This window comes from Pomacea canaliculata, linkage group LG5 (assembly GCF_003073045.1).
Source record: "Pomacea canaliculata isolate SZHN2017 linkage group LG5, ASM307304v1, whole genome shotgun sequence".
Taxonomy (NCBI): Eukaryota; Metazoa; Mollusca; class Gastropoda; order Architaenioglossa; family Ampullariidae; genus Pomacea; species Pomacea canaliculata.
In genome coordinates this window covers 5,736,537-5,757,758 of record NC_037594.1, presented here as the reverse complement: position 1 = coordinate 5,757,758, position 21,222 = coordinate 5,736,537, and the positions used below count along the sequence as shown (strand labels likewise).

General features: G+C 37.8%; 1 protein-coding gene across 1 annotated transcript in view; it reads right to left on the bottom strand.

Annotated features, from left to right (window-relative positions):
- Positions 1-91: 91 nt before the first annotated feature.
- LOC112563932 (integrin alpha-9-like) overlaps positions 92-21,222 on the bottom strand; it is a 31,474-nt gene continuing 10,343 nt past the window's right edge. The window contains 22 exon segments of the mRNA XM_025238406.1: positions 92-2,488; positions 3,004-3,123; positions 3,513-3,605; positions 3,884-4,003; positions 4,225-4,347; positions 4,531-4,705; positions 4,845-5,280; positions 5,435-5,495; positions 6,261-6,335; positions 6,801-6,973; positions 7,317-7,520; positions 8,269-8,451; positions 8,563-8,671; positions 8,930-8,982; positions 8,985-9,066; positions 9,692-9,745; positions 9,839-9,942; positions 10,099-10,191; positions 10,736-10,784; positions 17,757-17,963; positions 19,186-19,301; positions 20,920-21,044. Coding sequence (XP_025094191.1) covers positions 2,021-2,488; positions 3,004-3,123; positions 3,513-3,605; positions 3,884-4,003; positions 4,225-4,347; positions 4,531-4,705; positions 4,845-5,280; positions 5,435-5,495; positions 6,261-6,335; positions 6,801-6,973; positions 7,317-7,520; positions 8,269-8,451; positions 8,563-8,671; positions 8,930-8,982; positions 8,985-9,066; positions 9,692-9,745; positions 9,839-9,942; positions 10,099-10,191; positions 10,736-10,784; positions 17,757-17,963; positions 19,186-19,301; positions 20,920-21,044 — 3,223 coding nt within the window. The 3' untranslated portion in view covers positions 92-2,020.

The following is a 21,222-nucleotide window of genomic DNA, read 5'->3' as shown; positions in this document are numbered from 1 at the left end:
AAAGTATTGTCATGAAGATTTCAGATTTTTTAAAAAGGGCAGTATCTCAGGGTGCCTGACAAATCACTGTCTGGGAATGTTACAGTTACCTTTTTTTTTTATCAAATTTTAGCAGATTTGTTCATTTTTGAAGACTAATGTGTTCAATTTCAGAGAGAGACATTGTGTGCATGCTTGTGTACATTTTTACCTGTTCACATGTGTGTGTGTTAATAATAATTTCAGTTTTCCAGGCCATTTGGCTCATATAATAAAGAAAAAGGTTCAAATCGTATAATAGTACAAAGATGATAGTTTAATTAAATGCAACAAAGCAGCACAAGAACACAGTGTTACAGAAACTCTCATGTAACTGTTATAAGCATTGCTACTTTAAAACAAAGCTAATTGAACCTTACAGGTAGACGGGTATCCATAAAAGATTGTAGGTATGAATGTTACTTGTAAACATGCATGGCAAATGCCTTTGATAGACTATATGTGTACCTTTGGGGTCATAACCATGTAGTTACCCATGTGTATAGCTCCTTGGTTACCTGAAATGACAAGAATGTGTGTGGCTCTGTTTAGAATATAACGGTGTCAGACCAAAATCTGACCGCTAGTAGAATGGATTTGCCTTTATGCTTGTGTTATGTATATTTTTTCCTCTAAAGGTTGTGGCTTATGTCAGTGTGATATTTAAGAGAATGTATATATTTACTTACATTGAATGTATTTACCTGAGATCCATGACCCTGACTTTGAGACATGAGATGTGTGGTGTGTGGATAGTTTCATTGGTTATATTGTTAACTTGCAGAGATCTGTTAGTAGATGGTTTAAACATGTTTAAATCATTATAATCTAGATTAGAATATAAAAGGTTTGTACAGGACCTCAGTAGTCATTGCAATCAATGTTTTGTTACCACAGTGAAGCTGCATTACTGAATATGCTTCTGCCTGTTTCAAATCAAATTAAAATGCCTGTGCTTTGTGACGATCAGCAGTGTTGCTTTTTGTTATTGCATAGCAACAAGAGGGGATGAATAAACACAAAAAAGTGGGGATTATAAAAAAATTATGCAAAGACCAACAATTTATTAAAGCTATTCTTTTAAAGTCTTAAAAAAAATGAAAGAAGTCTCAATTAGAAATATTTATTTGTTAAAATTTACAAGAAGTCATATACATTTCAGAGATATAAACATGAAAAAATACCTAAGCTGGTAAAGTTAATGTTTAGAAATGAACAATAACAGAAAGTGTAGTCCATCTGCTTTAAGTCTTATACATCTTCAGTGTGCAGTTCTAAGTCTCAAACTACAGCTTTTCTTATGCTGTAGTTTGATTGTGTTCATTCTTGAACTGTCTTAAAATTCTCATTGCACTTAAAATCAACACACACACACACGCACTCTCACTCTGCCTTTAATATCCCTTGCAACATATCCAACATCACATGTCACTGATTATAAGCAAGATGCAAGAAACACAGACATAAACAAGCAGGCAGATTAATAATGCATTTATGTTGCATAAATGTTCAAAGATGAGAATGATTCCAAGCAAAAATGATGCCAATCAGGTGTGCAAATAATGTACATGCTGAAGCAGATAATGGAATTAGTTTGGAGCAAAAAAAAAAAGTATTTGGCAGGGTTTTTGGGCAGGTACAAAGTATAATTCCTGTGCAACAGGTTAAACATACAGAACTGTTTACACATTTCAGAAGGAATCAGCATTTGGTAACTACACCACCTTCTATGTTTGGACCTAGTATATAAATGTTAAATTATATATGGGTTAACGCAAATTGAACTGAGAAAATATATTACTCAAAATGGTCATACTTGCAATGTATTGAAAATCTTTAGTTTCTGATTCTTGAATAATTTTTGTTTAATCGTGTTCACAAATTATATATTTTATTTCTTTTATCTTCTATTATCCTCTTTCAGTTCATATATCTGTAAACACAGTGAAACAGCAATCTGTTGTTCAATTTTCCAACCCTAACTCTCAAAGTAACCCACAATTTACACAGTATGTTCCATAGGTTCCAGATAAAGCTGATTATTAAAAGCAGGCAGCGGTGGTGGCGGCGGTAGAGGTGGTGGTGTCCAGTGATGGTGGTGTTCTGGAAAATGACAGCGACTTCTCTCCAGGTTTCCTCCACTTCTGGTCCGTCGATGATGCCGGATGTTGTCACGGCAGCGACCATTACTGCCACTGATGCTACGTCGAAGGCTGTGATGGTTGTAGTTACTGTTGATGATGTTGTTGTTAGTATGGAAGGTGAAGGTCTGATGTGGTGACTCAGGGAAGAAGCTGTTTGTGGGTGAAAGAACCATAATGTCGTTCTCATCTAAGTCTTCGTTTAGGAAAGGAGTTGAGGGAAGAGGAGTGCTAGGGCCTGTGGAATGTGAAGCTTCACCTTCTGTCTGTGAGGTTGTCTCTATCAACTTTTGAAGTTCTTCTCGCCTCTTACGTCTGAAGAATCCACACTTTGACAAAGCAGATAAAAAAAAATTCTATTATCAAGCAGGTTATCTACTCTTTATAAAAGGGATAAAGAGTGCAAAGGCACTATGTCTCTAATTTTACAATGCAGTGTATAAAACAGGAAATAAACACAAAAATCTCAATAGTTTAAAGAAATATCTGTCAAGCAACTTAACAAAACCAACATACTGTAGTTTTCTAACCCTGAATGGAGTATGTTTTCTCTTATTTGTAAGTTAAATAGAATCAATGATGCAGGCTGAATATTTCAATGATTTTGATTCCAGATTTCCTGATTTCAGACATGTGGATGCATAATGTATTTATCTACCGCTTCAGGTGAAATAAAATTTTTCTTGTGTTACTGTGTTGTCATTATTCCTAGAGAGTTGGAAAGAAAAGAACTGTAAATTGTGAATGAATAAGACGTACAATACTTAAAAATATTTGAACTGAGTGACATTTTCAAATCAATAACGTGAATAGAAAATCATCTTACATCTGAGGCAATATTTACCTTCCAAAGAATTATAATGATGATGTATAACAGCAAAATACCACTGACAACGCTGATGCCTATAACCCACCAGGTAAATTTACTCCGTGGTGGCATCTCATACACCAGGAATGTGGTGGTCTGCAGCAGAGCATGTATGCAAGGTAAGCATTACAGAGCTATATTTCAGGTAAATATATTTTGGTAGTTTTAAGCCTGAATGAATGAGCAGCCACTGCAGAAGTAAACATTTGCTTTCATGCTTTATGAGTTGTGAATCTTATGAATTTATCAAATAAAAAAATGTTGCACCTGTAGCTTGTTTACTGAGATATTAAAATACTATGTAACTTAATTTATTCTCTCATGCAAAGAACAAAGTATTCTTAAACATAATATTATTAAGTTATGATGATGATCTGATTGGTAAGACAGGTTTGGATCTCCCTTCATACCTCTCTTTCCATGATAGAGGGGAAACAAGATATAAGGAAAGGTGGACATAAGAAAGAAAGACAAAAGCCACTCACATAAATACTTTTGTCAATGGACAAAGAAACAAATGATGGTAAATCAGGTTCCTCCAAGATGGCAGTAGACGTTATACTCGGTTGTCTATCTCCCTGTAAGAAAAACACCCATGCACACCATCCGTAATAAGTAACCCTCACAACATAGCATGCTATCTTACTTATACAGATAATCTTATCCTTGTAATAAGTTCTGCCTTGTAAGCTCTTTTAAATGATACCACAAGTAGCTTCTGAAGATATGATATGACACTATATGAATGGTGCACGACACACACTTGCTGCTAACAGCGCACTTTTCAGGAGGCATATTCTTGCATTGGTGCACTCCTGCATATGTACATATGCACCTTCATCTTTTACATACACACCTTCATCTTGTACATAATCTGATGTTGAACCGTGATGTCGAGGGCAACAGCAAGAAATTCACCAGCATGAAGAACGCCAATGTCGCAAAGCACCCTGATGCACTGGCTTGCATGACAGATCTAATAACAAGTAGAAGAAATATTTCTCAGGTTATAAAAAGTGAAAATAATAATGTCCTGATATATTTATGTGCACAGAGAGTACTCAAAAATAAAACCAAGAAAACTTCCAGATAATTCAGTTTTTCTTTCACCAGTATATTTTAACCTAAACCACACTTTATTTTTGAAGAATATAACAGTCATGCTGAGAGTGCAAATACAAAGCAAATTTTGTTCACCTCATCTTTATGAGCTGCATGGGTAGACTGATTGGCATTTAGTCCACCTTTCTGGCCTACCTGATGCAACTCGGAGAGGACACGACAGTCTAATGAAATGTTACTTGAGCCATATGGCTGAGTCTGCAAATGGAGAGAATAATAAAACAAAAAGAAATTGTGCTATTTATAATGGAACACCACCCAAAACCATCTATTATATGACTTCCATAAAACACCTTTTCCCAACAAATTAACAATATGTGTATGATCCATGCCATAAAAGCCACTAAGGCATAGAAAGGGAAAAATAGAAAGTCTCCTTACCTTTACATCTCTTAGCCACATGTAAGGTGTTTTAGGCAGCGTGACAATTAGCTGACCATAGGGAAATGGACTAGGACCAAGATTGTGAACAGTGTACAGGTGGGTCAGGTGGACTTCACTTTCATTTGCCTGAAGTCTGGTGGATGGTATCTGCAGCTGTCCAGGTAATGAAACACTGGAACAGATGTTTAAGCAGACATACTTTACCATGTGTTTTGACAAAACGTGTATTTAAGCTTGAATATTTACCCTTTAAAGAATAAATACTCAATACATGTTGACATGTAGCAAGAACATTATGCCTATAAACTCACCTATAAAGCTGTAGACGGGAAAGTATCACCACGGGTACAGTGATGTTTATGGCATTATCATGTTGAAGTTCGTCCTTCTCCATGCTAGCAGTCTTTGCTTTCACACTGACATTAAAAGACTCACGATGAAATGGCCAGCTGACAGCAAAGAAACGTACTCTGAAAACAACTTTCATCTGGCCCATTCCAGCCAAGGGGGAGACGATATCGCATTCTAAAGAGCCTCCAGTATTATTTCCTTCATTCACAGTTTTATGAGAAAGACATGTGACAGCAGAATTTCCATGTAGAAGATAGACGCGACTAAAATAAATGCAATCAGGGTAGTTCATAGAGATGTAGGACAAATATGCTGTTTCTCCCATGTTCACAAGAGTCACCTCTACTTCAAATGCTGGAGACCTGTCAATAACAAGCTTAGTTCTTGATGGAAATGCTGGTCAAAAACAGCATGAGCTTGAAGGCGAAGATCTGCATCACAGATGCCATCATTTCCACAGTCTGTCACAAAGAATGCCTGGAATAATAAGTAAATAAAATTAACTTTAGCTTGAGCTTTTGTAAATGGTCATTATTCTGACAATTATTACTAGCCCTGTATCTCTGCAGGGCATTTTGTCTAGAATGGTCTAGGATTGTATGGTTTTTGTGCTTAATATGATGCATCAATTGCCTTATCCTTATCATATAACTAGCACTTGTTCTGTCTTTTTTTTAGGTAACTTTTGTAATTAAGCACACTTCCCCTAGTTTTAATTGCCAGCTGGGATTAATATATTTGATCATTTAACATTTATTAATACAAAAGTGAGGGAGACTAAAAATAGGGCACTGTTGCAGAAAAATTTTCTCTCATTAAAACAATAAAATTAGGGAGGAAGGAAAATAATGGTGACTTCAAGAATCTTTGCCTGTCACAAAAACTATCACAAAATTCACCTCAAATTTTTACAAATTCATAGGATAGCATATACATTGCTACAGATAGGCAGTCTGGATAAATACTATTTTATTACCTTAATAATTAATGTATTTCAAACACATGCTCCATTGTATTATTAAAATTTACTGTTTTACAGTATTAAAATCTGATTACAGGATACAATACTATAGCAGCTAGCCTACATTGTAGGAAAAAAAGTTCTCACCTCTTTTCAGAAAGCATGTGACAGATTAAAAACAGCTTGTGTCAATCACACAAAGCTCAGATTGGGGGAGGGGGAAGAGTCTCAAAAACTCCCCAAATCCTATCATTAATTTTGTTTGTATTCAGGTTAATGATAAATAGAATCAGTTATATCATGAAAGATAATAATCTATGGCGAAGTTTGTACCTGTGTAGATGTTCTTCAGCAGGACTCGTAATATTGGGCCGCGAATAGGACAGATAGGTCACGTGGATTGGTTTGAGCCTACTGTCATGCCAGGAACATTGTGGGGAATGTCATAGAGCAGCTCCATCTGGAGTGGTGTGATCACATCCCTGGTTTTCTGAAATACCATCCACCTTGATGTTAAGTAATTTGTTGTCATGTAACAATAATGACAGAGAGAAAAAGCTTTAATTCTCATGCACCCTCCTTTTAATTTGTCTAATAAGTCCTGGGCAATGCAGCATATGATGAGTAGTCCAAAGCAACATTTAAAGCTGCAGCCACTGAGAAAGTCTAGTGAAGGAGGAGAGGGTCAATACTGATCACATTGCACTGCAGTCTATTTCCTAAGAAATGTGTTTCCACAACATAGCTTTATGCAACTCTACTTTGGAGCTTCATTATACTTTATTTCCTTTTATACCACACATAGAATACACACAATGTCAAAAGAGGGATGGTAAAACAGTGTAACATTTGAAATATAAACATTTTGATCTAGCAAATACTAAGCATTTTATAAACATAGCTACATTTCTGATTGCGCTGGTATGATGATTTGATAAAACAAATCTGAACTTACCTGGACATAAACTGTATATTCTTTGACACAAGACAATTTATTTAGTTGCAACTCCACCGTTTCTGAAATTTCCTGTTTCTTTGCTCCCATAAGAAGAGGATCCAAAATAAAGAGCCTTGCCTGCTCCCCACGTTTTCGTTCAAGTGTATCAAGCCGAAGAGTTATCTTCACTTCTACAAAATATCAATGAAGAAATTATTTGCTTTTATTGCAAAAAGAGTTTTAGAGTCCATGGCAGTTAATCAGCATAAAAGAAGTGACTGCTTCTATTTAACACTGCCATAACAGGTTGGGATGAAAATCATGTGTAATATACTTGCTATACTTAATAGAGGTCATGAATGTCCATCGTGATCTACACAGTTTCCATCAGTTTGGTTAACACTGGCCAAGCCTACTAAATCTTTCTCAAAATGTTCCTTCCTACCATATGCCATCCAACTGTTTATGCTCTGTGATCATGGTCGCTTGCTTTAGTGTGAACAATTCATGCACAATATGGACCTAATTTCTCACCTGTAGTAGGTGGTAGACTCATACCAGAGTATTCAAGACACACAGTAGTCTTGATGCAAGTCCAGGGCATGCCTTTGTATTTGCAGGTTGTTGCATTTAAGGAGACCATGGAAGGTAAAATTTTCACCATTCCACGCAAGTCCAGAACTGATCTGGTCCGCAGCAACACAGCCCTGTCAGACTCATGTGCTCCTACAACAAAATCTGCCAACCACAACAATAGACTATAGAAGCAACTAGGATTAGAGTTGCGAACAGCAGTTAAAGAGCATGAAATACATAAAATATTTTATCCATGAATATAAAATAACAGGCAAAAGAGATCTGATATTTAAAGTCAGGTACAGGTGCCAATTTTCTTTTCGGATTACTATAGCTAGATGGTACTACTACATAGAATGTGAGTGCACAACTGCCTAGCTACAGGATGCCTAATACTTGATGCTAGTTTGCATGTCTGTGGTTTTTGCTAAAGATTTGCTTCATGAGACAAACAAGGATTCTGAATCTTTACACTGACAGAAAAAAACAAAGCAAAAAAAAATCTGTGCAGCAACGCTAAAATTAAGCAGGAATACTGTTATTTTGAAATTGTGCAGCCACAATAGCCATATAAACACCAATTTTACAAGACAAGAATGATATAGATGAATTATAATCTGGGTTTAAAATTTTATCTTTTAGCATAGGCTGTAGTGTTAACCACTGCAAACCAGACTGATTATGATGGCGTCTGGCATTGAAGATTGTACAGCGCTTCAGCCTTACTTCAAGGATTAGATAAGTTATGGGTTACTTCCTTTTTTTCTTTTGTTTTTAAAAAGCATTAGAAGCTCATTTTTGAGGAAAAGGAAACACATACACTAGAAAGTCACCATTTGTTTGTTACTTTTAATTCTTTCATTTCAGCAATGGAACCACCTGTTACAGACAGTGAACCATGTTATCAGACCTGCATAAGAATTTCTGTCAACATCCCATGGCCTGGAGATTGAGTAACCAAAAGTCCTGAGGTTGTTGTCTAAGCTGCTGCCTACAATACGCTGTGAGAACTTTTGCTGGAGGCCAGATTTAGCTCCGTTATAGATGTATACAACTCCTGAAGTTGCTTCATAAGGCGCTCCAATAGCAATGTCTGAAAAACATGTTCACATATACAAGAATAAATGTAGGTACTAAAACATAAAATCAAGCTGATATTTAAGATAGCATTTTTTCTTAATGATAAGTTTAGTCTTTCACTCACCATGGAAATTGTCATTGTTGATGTCATGAAGATTCATAATAGCAGTTCCAAATCTAGCTCCTGCAGTATTGGAACCCATGATCATGAATTCCAAGGGATCCAGCTTAAACTATGCAAAAACAATTTAATTAGCCATTCAACAAATAAATGAATGAATGATGCATAAAACATAGGAGGCAAGACCAAAGAAGTGCTCAAAAACTTGTAGACAATATACATGCCTGACATGATGTACAGAAAGAGATTGAATATGGAAAAAGAATGCAATCAATCAATCACATAAAGTAACAATATTTTAAAGAATGTCATATAATAGACATATGACTTGTTTAGGAAAAGATTTAAAGACTAAGTGAGTTTTTCTCACAAACTCTTTGTTGATGTAGACATAAACTCTGCCTTCGTCATAATGTTTCATGTTGTTGGTGCGCCAACCAGAAGGTCATCCCGGCCATCTCCATTTAGATCAGACGCACATACTGCTGCACCAAAGTAGGAACCAAACTGAAATGAAAAAAAAGCAGATGGTTATTATCAGTGACAGAGGCAAATTATATACTTTTTTCTTCATTTGAGCTTCATCAGCGATTATGTAGAAGCATGCCATAAAGCTGGTCTAGGATAAAATGTTATGTAAAAGGCATAAATTTGTGTTTCTTTTGAAGATAGCTGCCTCTTACAGTTCTCATTATTATGTTTTCAAGGTCAGAAAGCTGAAGGTATCAGACCTTGTGACTGATATATTTCAGTCCTATATCATTGAGCACTACATTGTAAGACATTATAACTAGCCCCTGACCTAACCAATTCTAACAGCAAGATTATCATAGTGACAATACTCCCAACTCCTCACTTACCCATGCCTCTTGATGAAAATTGTAACAATTAGTCACTCAAAGAGATAAAGTAAATTGACAAAAACTAAATCCCTCAAAACTCCCTTCATTGCACAGTATCATAATATCCAACTCTCAGTAAACAAATCCTAGTGAAGTGATGCTAATTTTAATGTGCAATGAATGCAGAAAAATGTCAAGGAAAGCTGAGCCTTTTTTGTGGCCTAACTGAGCTCTAACTCATGGAAAAAAGATGAAAAGACTGTGACAAGTAGTACACACCTAGTCCTTACCTGTTCTCCCTCCTTCATCATCACCACCTCAAACATCATGTTATATGCAACCACCTGAATAACAAAAACAGATTTACACATGATTAGACAAAGTGAAAAAAAGAAACTGAAGGAGACTACATTGGTATCAGCTTTACAAATAGGCACGGTAATTCCTCTTTCCTGAGTATTATCTGTGATCGAGGTCCCATACACATACGTAAGTGAACCTATTTCATCTGCTGTCAACCTTGCTGTTGTGACTGCATAACCTAAGTACAAAGTCCATATGTCAACCTATTTATAGCAAATTACTTGGTTATCAAGTAATGAAACTTGAAATCGGTAAGTTCTTCATAAATTTTATTTCAACGGCACACAAGTCATTTTAACTCCTTAAAGCAAGAAAAGATGAGTTTGCAACCTACCTAGATAGGAATCACCGTATACATCACGAGATGGTTCGGATATTTTGGGTCTGGACTGGAGACCTTCCAATACCAATACTGAACACCATCCACCTGACAACAGATCAAACATCATGAGATGGCAAAGAGTGAATTTGAAAATTTTAGATAATCAACATTGTGATATGACAGCTTACCAACAAAAAATAATTGTTAACAGATTTGTTTTTCTTATTTATTAATAACAGAATATATTGGAAAAGATTATAAAGAATGAACTTTTCTGCCTATAATCATTACAAGAAATATTTCAAACTTTATGAAAAATGACAAGATTATAGCATTTGGATAACATAGGTTATACTATAGAAGGCTCACTACCAGTGCATTCATATAATATTTCTGAGGCCTTATTAATTTATAATCGCATACATACTTGAAGACAGTTCAATGTTTCTATGCAGATACAGATGAAGTGAGGTTCAGTGCTGAAAATTGTTTATAAAGAGTAATAAGGAATGTCCACTAATACATGTGAATTGCCAACCAATTCACAAACATTTAGACAGTTACTTGTTACTCAGTAACAATTCCACCCTTTACCAGCTTACTTGACTTTGGTGAGATAAAATTAAAAAATTCTACTGAACATATTTACCTGTCCAGTCATTGAGACCAGGTGCTCCTAAAACCAGGAAGGTACCATCCTGCATGAAAACCCCACACATACAATGATGAACATAAAAATGATGTATTTATCACTTTACATGTTTTTATCTTAGCGTTTCTGTTAAACACTTGTCCATTGCTTGATTTTAACATGTCTTACTCGATGTACTAATTCTTCCATCGGACATATGCTCATGTGTTGACCATTATAATAATGTACAACTATCAGCTCTGCAAATAACCCCAATATCTCCAATCAGGCTTTAAAGCTTGATGGTTAAGTCACTCATTTGTGGAGCCCAGATGGGCTTGCAGCTAAAAATACTCCCCCTGTGATGTACAGAAGCTTTTCAGAACTGGATACTGGATTTATCAAAAAGCAGTGGAATACTGAAATTGGTGAACAAGATTCAAGATTCAAGATTCTTTTATTCTGTCTGCCTCCAGGGGGTATAGAAATTAGGAAAGTATCAATGCATATTACATTCACATCTCCTATCATTTAAACTATAGGGTGTCTCTACATTCACATATATTCAAAATCATACCCACTCATATCCTTTCCTTTTCCGTCACTCGTAAGTGATACTTGTGATCATTGTAACTCGAAGTAGGTTAAAGCACTGGACATATCAGGAACAAGCGATACCACTTCCTCTTGTTCTCCATCACTCTTCGATTCACAGGTGTTCTGTATTCTTTACAACTATCTCTATATATCACAGAAAGTAATGCACTCCATCCATACCCTGTCTCTGTACAAACTGATATCCCACACACACGACACACACGTTTTAACAATTTAACATATCAATTTACTGTTCTTATAATATCTTTACAAATGAGGTAGTCTACTAGGAGGGTCTTTTATTTTTTGAGGCACTAATAAGATTTGGAATTTGTAAGCATTTGCGGTTACGAGCTAATGATAGCTTGGGTAAGTATTTGGCGCTGGGGTACTCAAACAATTTCTACAATTAAAAGATAAGGAATTCTCCCCTATCAGTCCTTGTGTCTAGCAGAGCTCTATCGAACCTTTCCTCTCCTAAGGGATACCCATCTGCTTTGCCTACCTTTATTACTGGAAGTGGTTATTCAATGACCTGATTTCATATAAAGGGAAGGTCTAAGCATGTGGGAAAGGTAGGATTTTTAAGTATGGGTTCTAGTAAGAAGCTGCTTTTAAACATTCTATAATTTGAGTTATTTGTTGTGGAGTCTAGCGCCTAACCAATTCTGGATTTATTACTGTCCTGGTAGAGACACAAATCTTAACTTTCTTCTTGAACCAAATCACCTGTTATGTTTTATGCCTTTTTCTGGTTTAATCCATATTCCACTTTCAGGTCCAAGTCTTGCAGCGTTGTCTGGATAGTACTCGATATAGCTAGACTTAAGAATTTTGTTTGTGTGATTTAAGATGCATTCTATATGTAGTGCTTGAAAGTAGCTTTGATTACTGTTGCCTCCAATCAATTTAAACCAAAAAGCTAACGACATTCCTACCCTTTTAATCAAGACAGACTAACAGGGAAAAGCGACCACACTCTCCAAGCACTATACAAAAGATGGGGTGGACTTTCTTGATTTTGCCAGGACCATTTTATAAATCTTAGCTGTAGTTTACCACAAATTGTCACTAAATTCCTGTGACCCATTATTTCACACCATAGGTATCAGTACTGAAGAAACAATTCTGTCAAACATGTCAGTTGAACCCAATATCAGTGGATAGCCTGTGACTTTTTACATTTTTTCCAGTAAAGCAAACTGGCTCTTTAGCTCTTGTCCTATAGGTCTTTGTAGCTACTTAAACTTGTTATCGGTAGCTTTAGTTCTCAAGGCGCAAGATGGCAAGTAATAAATCTACTATTCAAGCTTTCTCTCACCGTTATAAACAAATGCTGGGTTTCTTTCTTAATATTTACCTAATAGAGAAAATAACTATTCTTTGTTTTGTCCGACGGTTATAATCATTGTCAGGTTGCACTTGTCACAGTATTTTTTCATGCTTGCTAACGGCCATTATCTGTATGAATTTTTGGTTGTTCGGATAAAAATTGACAGTATCAGTCTGAAATAGAGTATAGAATAATTTAAGAAGACACATCAGCTTTCTTGGCAGGGGTGAGGTTATTTCGGTGTCAATTATTGGCTGTTCGGAGAGACACTAAACCGACATCTCGTACAGAGTATGAGTTTTTCAGATCATTAAGATAAATTGCAAATAGTAGAGGAGATAGGTTCTCCCCATTGTCTGACACCCATCGACTACTTTTAAAACTCTGACGCTGCGTTTCGCATTAATCTTAACACAGGCATTTTGCGCTTTTGTTACCCTAATCTCTAAATTAACTTTCCATGAATTCTCTCCCTTGGCGTCCAAAAGGTACCTCTAGCAAGATTTTTTTCCACAAGCTAAGTATCTATCCTATCTATGATCGAAAAATGACTTCTGCTAATCTATAAACGTCCGCAGAACTCTTTTTTTCTACTTAGCTAAATATTTCAAGATGCTTGCATGGTGATAAGGTGACAAGATCGACCAACACCGTCAAGCGAAACGAACTAAAAGATGGCACTCAACCCCTGCACGGAAGCCCTGCCTTGTTTCCTGCCCTATGAGATCATCTTCCTCTAGGTATGTTTTAAAGCGTACATTAAGACACTTTGCTGAATAAGCCCTTACCAAAACAACAAGACTAAGAGATATGTAATTGCAGTTAGTTATTGGATCACTCTTGTTTCCTTGTGTTTTAAAAACTTGGTGTTATAATACCTGTTGCCAATTCTGTGGGGCAAGACTGCCTGCTAATACCTGAGGGTCTAAAGAGCTTGTGAATAGTGTCAGAGTCTTTGTATTGAGAAAAATTTTAAGATTCATTTGTATATATGTCATTTCACAGCTTATTTTCCTTTTAGCTTTTTTAGGCAATTAGCGCAAAACCTCACTCTCTGTTACTTCACTGTTGAGATAGTTTATTGCTAGTTTCAGTGTATTCACAAGTAGGTCAGTTTCAGGTGTGTAATTGCAGCAGATTGTTTATCTCCATGAAGATTGCTGTAAAATTCATTACAGGTTGGGGTTTCCCTTCTTTATTTTATCACTGTTATTTCCCCTTGTTCAGAATGTTCCAGACCAAAAACCTTTGCCCGGTCCTTACTCTTAGTGTCTGATTTTCCTAAACCATTTTTGCTGGTAGAGTTTAAACTGCTTTCTATTTCTCTCTTGTAATCATGTCCAGCTCTATTCCATGCGTGATTGGGATCTGGCTGTTACACGTTTTTCGCTTGGCGCCGCTGCTTTAACAGAATTCGCGTCTTCCTCCTGCGACAGCTGGGGTTAAACCATGGTTTGGTTTTAGGTTTTTTGACTACGGACTTGCTGTTTCTTTGGGTTGCTTGGCATAAGGGAGTAGGGCCCACATCATACTAGCACTATCAGCAAATGTTTACATACCTCTTGGGTTAGTGCATCAATCGTGTGTAAGTCTCTTCATGATTTCTTTGTAACAGCTCGTTGACTTCATTTGTTAAGTGGCTAATCTTGTTAGAATCTAGGGCAGACTAATAAAGTCATCTTTTCATTCTGCTTTTCATTTGGGTTTCTTAGTGTTGTGTCCTTCTTTACTTTATCATCATTTAGTAATGGGAGTACTTTGGGTGAAGGTTTTGTTTGGAGGTGTAGTTGAGGTGGAGTTCTAGTGGACAGTGAATATCAGAATATAACTCATTAAATTCTAGGACATTAAAGTCTTCAATTATATTAAAGAGTTCTCTAGACAGTATGAAGTAATCTACTATGCTTGAGTTTTACAGGTAAGCTTTCCTGTGTTTTTGTCGGGACTGCTCTTCCATTGAACAATTGCTAAGGTTTAGGTTTCTGCATAATTCAATTAGTTTTTTACCATTAGTTATAGTACTTTTGTCTTGGGAGACACGTTTTGGTAGATCATAATAATTATTGAGACTACAATCAGGGTTCAGTGGTTCATCACTCAGGTTTTCTGAGATTTTGCCCATTCTAGCATTTAGGTCTCCCATTATACATATATGTTCTGTTTTAAGAGCAAGAAGGGTCTCCTCGAGTTCACTAAATGCATCTAAATTTACATAGCGTGACCCTTCAGGTAGCATGTACATGCCCACAAACATAATATCCTGTCCTATGGCTTCCTTTTTTACTTTTAGAAATAAGGCATCCTGTTATCTTGTGATCAAACAAAAGAGTAATAATGCACACTATCGTTATCTATATTTTTTTCCAGCTTGCTCTTCAAAAATAGTTACATATTGAGCGAGCGATTCCCTTACTAGCATAAGAACACCTCCCGATCTTCTTACGCATTTGCTACGGTTCTTGTAGAAAGACACATAGCCATCAATGTGGATCGAATCCAGTGTTGTCTAACTTGCTTTCACACAGGCAACAAATATCGTATGACTTAAATCAAGTCTTCTAGGTCTGGGAAAGTTAACTTCGAGGTAACGCCACATACATTCAGGGTAAGGCAGGACAAAAGATTTACTGAGTCCACAGGTTTCTTAGGGTAGGTACTTACTACCGTAGGCCACGACGGCATGGAATGTCATAACGTGCATATGCCCGGCGCAAATGTTCAGTAACACTGTGGCTCGCTAGTTGGAAAGACACGAGAGTTATCCCCCCCTGGGCTGCCTAGGCCTGATGATCGGTCGTAAGGGTTTCGTCTTCAGGTTCAAGGAAGATACTCTCTGCGGTGTCTCGGACAGGTACTCCAACCAAGAGAGGCGTAGTCAATAGCCTTCACCCAAGCTTGAAGAGGTATCTGGGGTCTCGATCGCTATTGGTTTTGGATGATCTGCAGGGGAAAGTCCAGGAGGAGATTTCTTGGTGCACATTATTTGCCGTCTATAGTCCACCCCATGTAGCCCAGTCTCTTGACATAACCGAGCAGCCTGGCGCGAAGAGGAGTGATGTCATCGTTGATGAAGGTGCGCTCCTCACCGGGTTTACTTTTTAAATTCTTTTTCTTACCATCACTTCATTCCTTTTGCGCTAGAGACAAACTTGACCAGCACAGGTCGGGTCCCCTGGTTGCCTTTCCCTGCGCGGTGGACCCACAGCAAGTCAGTAGCAAGAGACATCTACTCCAGTATCTTTGAGGACTTTGATTGCTTTCTGCTCCACTTGTTCTGCCGTCTCTCCCTCATTCAGCGGAATGCCAAACACTCTAACTGAATCACGACGACTGTAACTGCTGCAACCCTATCGTTTTCGTAGGTCAGTTTACCGTACAGCAGCTAGTAGTCTTTCACTCCTCTGGTTGTTGTTGTGCCTGTAACGAGGTGCCCTCTGTGTAAGCGATTGTCGAGCTCGGCCGTCACGCCTTTTATTACCCTCCCCTACCATAACGGATAGAGCTGTCGCGAGGATGGAATCATTTTCCCAATATGATCACTTTCGTCACCACTCGCAGGTTTGAAGATGACAATGCCTCATTTACTTTCGAAAGGATCTCATCTGGAATGACGAAGGACCGCCTCCATAGTTTCCATAGTTTCCTGCAGCTTTTACCGTTGGTGCACAGGTAGAGGCATACTGGCAACATGCACAGAAGCTGGTGAAAATGACGAGGATGGAGGAGGGAGACGGCGTCGCGGTTTTTAGTTTGAGTTTCTTTGGGTTCTCCTTGCTAGCAGAAAAGGGTGATGAGAACAAAACGTTTCTTTGCTTCCCCCGGAAAGACATAGCAACACTGCTAATACTGGGTCAAAGGAGAGGTTAGCGCACAACTTACGAACAGCGCAGGGCCGGTATGGCGACGTGAGAAATCAGGTAGACTAGGTCTAATTTCGCACAAGGCACATAAAACTTATATCCGGTGGATCAGCACTTCAAATCCTTCCAAGAGGGCAAAAAAACCATGGCACTATTACGCCACAACAATAGTAATTATCCAAAAGTTCAGCAAGAAATCATAGAGCTCGAAAACACAGGTGCTACCTCCATTGAGCACAGTTCACCATCCGAAGGTCGCCGGCACACTTACATTGAACACTTGTTATGATTTTGATTTTGAGAAGGCCTTTGACAGTGTAGACAGGCACGTCATCTAGAAGTTGATGAAACACTATGGCATTCCGTATAAGCTCATACACATTATCCAGGGATTGTACGAAGACTTGTCCTGACACATTTTTCACAATGGCAAACTCACCAAACCCTTCATAATGGAGTAAGACAGGGTTGCATATTATCACCAATAATCTTCCTGAGAGACCGGATTATGCATAAGACAACACCGGTATCTAGTAGACCTTCACCAAATATCTAGAAGACCTGAACTTTACAGATGACATTAGTCTCCTATCTCATCAGCAGCATCATGCACAAACCAAACTGAATAAGCTATCAGAGGAAGCAGAAAAGACTGGCTTTAAAGTCAACTGAAAGAAGACTGAAGTGATGAGAATCAACAACAAGCACGAACTCCCAATCCAACTTAAGGAGAGAACATCCTGGAAACAGACCGTTTCACATATCTGGGGAGCATTGTCAACAAGGACTGAAACTTGAAGAGTAACAAATAACATCAACAACAAGCTCCAGGCCTTTACCAACTGATGCCTACACCATATCCTGGGAATTAGATGACCTGAAAAGATCTGCAACATCAACCTGTGGAAAAAAAAAACAACAAAAATTAACCTAGCAAAGACACCAAGAAATGCAAATGGGGCTGGATAGGACACCCTGCACAAACCAGCTGACACCATTTCCAGGCAGGCACTTGACTGGGAATCCTCAGAGGAAGAGGAGAGCTGGGAGGCCAAAGTAGACTTGGAAAAGAACAGTAGAGAGTGAGGCAAATGATGCCGTAACCACATGAGCTCGTCTGAAGGGGACTACCCAAAACTGGGTCTGCTGGAGGTGTTGTTGCGGCCTTATGCTCCTGAAGGAGTAGCAAGGACTAAACTAAACTCTTTATCTTCTACCACAATCTCCCACTACATATATATCGTATTACCTTTGAATATTGTGCTGACGTTCCGAGGCTTCCCATGCCATAAGAATAGTGACCCTGCATATGAATCTGCATTTTGACATTGTCCAGAGCTGGCAAAGGACTATCTTCATTAAACTTCAGATTTTTGTCAGACTCATAACAAATTCCATTCATAAATAAATGGCCTTGAACTTCATGTTTGGCATCCTTCCATCGTGGAGCACACACCTAGAAAACAAGAAAGACAAACAAAACTTTAATTTGTATTATTAAATGTCATATGTGGCATTTGGTTTCTCTTTTAATAATATGAAGCCTTAGCCATTAACAGCAGGATATGAACTTGCCAGAAAATAAAGATTTTGAGAGAGGTTTACAGGACTTGGTTCTTCAATAATTTAAAATACACTAAATGGTAGAAAATTTGGGAACAGGAGCAAGTTCCAGCAGACTGGAAGCTTGGCTACCTAATAAAGCTACCCAAAAAAGGCGACTTGACACAGTGGTGTCGGATTACGCTGTTGTCCATTCCTAGCAAGGTGCTGATCAAAATCATCCTGGAGAGACTGAAGAATGCCTTAGACAAGAGACTGAGGCAAGAACAGCAGGTAGGCTTTAGGCAGGGAAAATCATGCACAGACCAAATCACTAAGCTACGAAATAATATCGAACAATCCATCGAATAGCAATCGCCACTATGATTAACTTTTGTGGATTTTGAAAAGGCTTTTGACTCCGTAGACAGGGAAATCATCTGGAAACTGATGCAGCATTACGGATTTCCACCAAAGCTTGATCATTGCCATCATCCAGCAGCTGTACGAGGACTCAACATGCCAGGTAATCCACAACAGAACGCTGACTGACCCCTTCGCAGTGACGACTGGAGTGAGGCAGAGTTTGTGTCTGCGCCACATCCTCAACATCAGATGGCCCGAGAAGATCTCCAATACAGACCTGTGGGAGAGAACCAACCAAAACCCTGCCAGCCAAGACATCAAGAAGCAGAAGTGGGGCTGGATTAGTTACACCTTACAAAAGCCAGCCGACAGTTTAACAAGGCAAGCTTTAGGCTGGAACCCACAGGGGAGACGCAGGGTTGAGAGACCCAGACAGACATGGAGGAGATCAGTCCACAGAGAGGCGGAGACAGCTGGCATGACATGGTCCCAACTGGAAGGACGCCCAGAACCGGGTCCGATGGCGGGTTGTAGTTGCGGCCCTATACTCCACTGGAGGGGAATAGGAACAAGAAGACTAGAAGAAGTAATGGTAGTTTTACCCATTGCATTTCATTCATTGTCATGTTTCACATTACAGTTTAGATCTCATTATGACCTTTCAAACAACATCTCAACATAAAGGGAAACACTACGAAAAGAGGTTTATAGAGAGATGGAGAACAGCCGTAGGTTGCTATACATGTGCACATTTTTTGTAGTGAACTTACTATAACATTTTTATTTCCATTGTGATTCACATCCAGAGAAGCTCCCAGCCATTGAAAATCTTTCTTGTTCTGTAGAATAATAGGTTTGTTCCTTGGAATGGTTTGTTTTTCATTTCCTGCACAACAAATTTCCATTTCATAAATGAGCACTTACCAAAAACCAAATATAAAAATTATGATTTTATCCATGAACAAGTCCATATCTTCTTCCAGCACAAAGAAGCAGTTTGTCTCCGCAAATGCTTGTTTGCTTAAGTAAAACTTCATCTGCTAATAATTATCTTCATGTGTAACCTGCTGCCTGTCAATATGTTGCAATATGAAAATGACAAATAGTCCTGTATGTATTAAAGTATGTCAGCCAGTTACAGAAATTTATTTGTTTTATATGTTCATAAAAAAAACCAATTTCAAATTCTCTGTTACATAGCTGATACATGTACAGTGGAACCTCGGTTAGCGAACGCCTCGGATAGCGAATATTTCGGTTAACGAACAAAAATTTCGTTAAAAGTTTGTCTCGGATAGCGAACAAAATTTCGGATAACGAACAGCCACGTGAACCACACGTGACCGACCAGCATGTCATCATTCGCGCTCGAGACACAGTCACGATCAGTCGTTCCTTTTCTATGCGCATCCTTCTTATTTAGTGATTGTTGTGCTTTATCTTAATAAGATAATCCTCAATCATGGCTCCAAAGAAGATTAAGAGCAATTAATAGTAGTGAGGTAACGACAAGGAAGCGGCCAACAAATGAATTGAAAAAGGAAATGATTTTAAAGTATGAAGGTGGCATGCGTCTGTCGGATATGTGATGTCGTATTACCGAAGAGTTTTACAAAAGGTAGAAGGAGCAGACACAGGACAAGTTTTTTCCTTTAACCTCAAAGTTAAAGAAAAGCGAAGTCACCACCGATTTTATTATGTCACGTGTTCTCATGGAGGGGGAATCAGTAATTCCACCCCTTCCTCCCCACACCTGCTTCCACCCACGCCGTCAAAACGGCAAGTTTTCTGATGTTGAAATGCTTTCGTTAATGTTTTTATGTTTATTTAACTCCATTTATATTGTATTATAACTGTTCTCATTAAAACAAATACCTATATAGCCTGTAACTTTCACATATTAGCGAGTCAACAGGGGCTGGGAACCAATTAAATTTATTTCCTTTATTTCTTATGGAAAAAATTGTTTCGGATAACGAACATTTCGGATAACGAACAGCTTTCCAGAACGGATTAAGTTCGTTAACCGAGGTTCCACTGTATTATGTATTTTCAATGTAATTTTTTGCTTATATTTAAATTGTACGTATTAACAAACCAAGCAACAAAACAGATGAAAATAACTCTCTAAGGATGTGTTTATATAGTGAATGTAAAAAAAATGCATTATTTTCGCATAGTTTTCTCATAAGCTGCTGTTAAAGAATAAACACTGTATAGATTCATTATACATATATACTTTTACTAACATGGATTAGACTATTATAGTTTATATGAATATCCTTGTAGAAAACACTCACATGAAGGACTTCTTCATGCATAGACATCTACAGCCATTGATGCACACCGCAGACAATATAAACAACCACACACACACATAATCACTCGCATCCACATAAATCGCGGGAATAAAAAAATATAACACACACATTGTTGTGTACGTGTTATCTCCTTTGGATGAGCTGAGATGATGACTTATTAATATTGTTACCCATTTAACATACCATGTTGATCCACAGTTACAGGTTTACAGCTGCTTCTGTATTTCCAGCTGCACTGAAACATCGTACCCGGTTCATGTATGGATGGCAATCTTGAATCATTAGCTCTAGGCGCACCAACCAGAATCCTTAAGGGTGGAAAAATAAAAAGCAATGTGTAAAAAGAATCAATCAATCAATCAATCAAATGTTATGTTACCTCGATTTATGAAGAAAGCTTGTCAATATAGTGACAAATGTTATGGATTATGCTCATAGTATTATATCGGTGTCTGTGCCTGCGTTGTATCGGTGTACGAGTATATA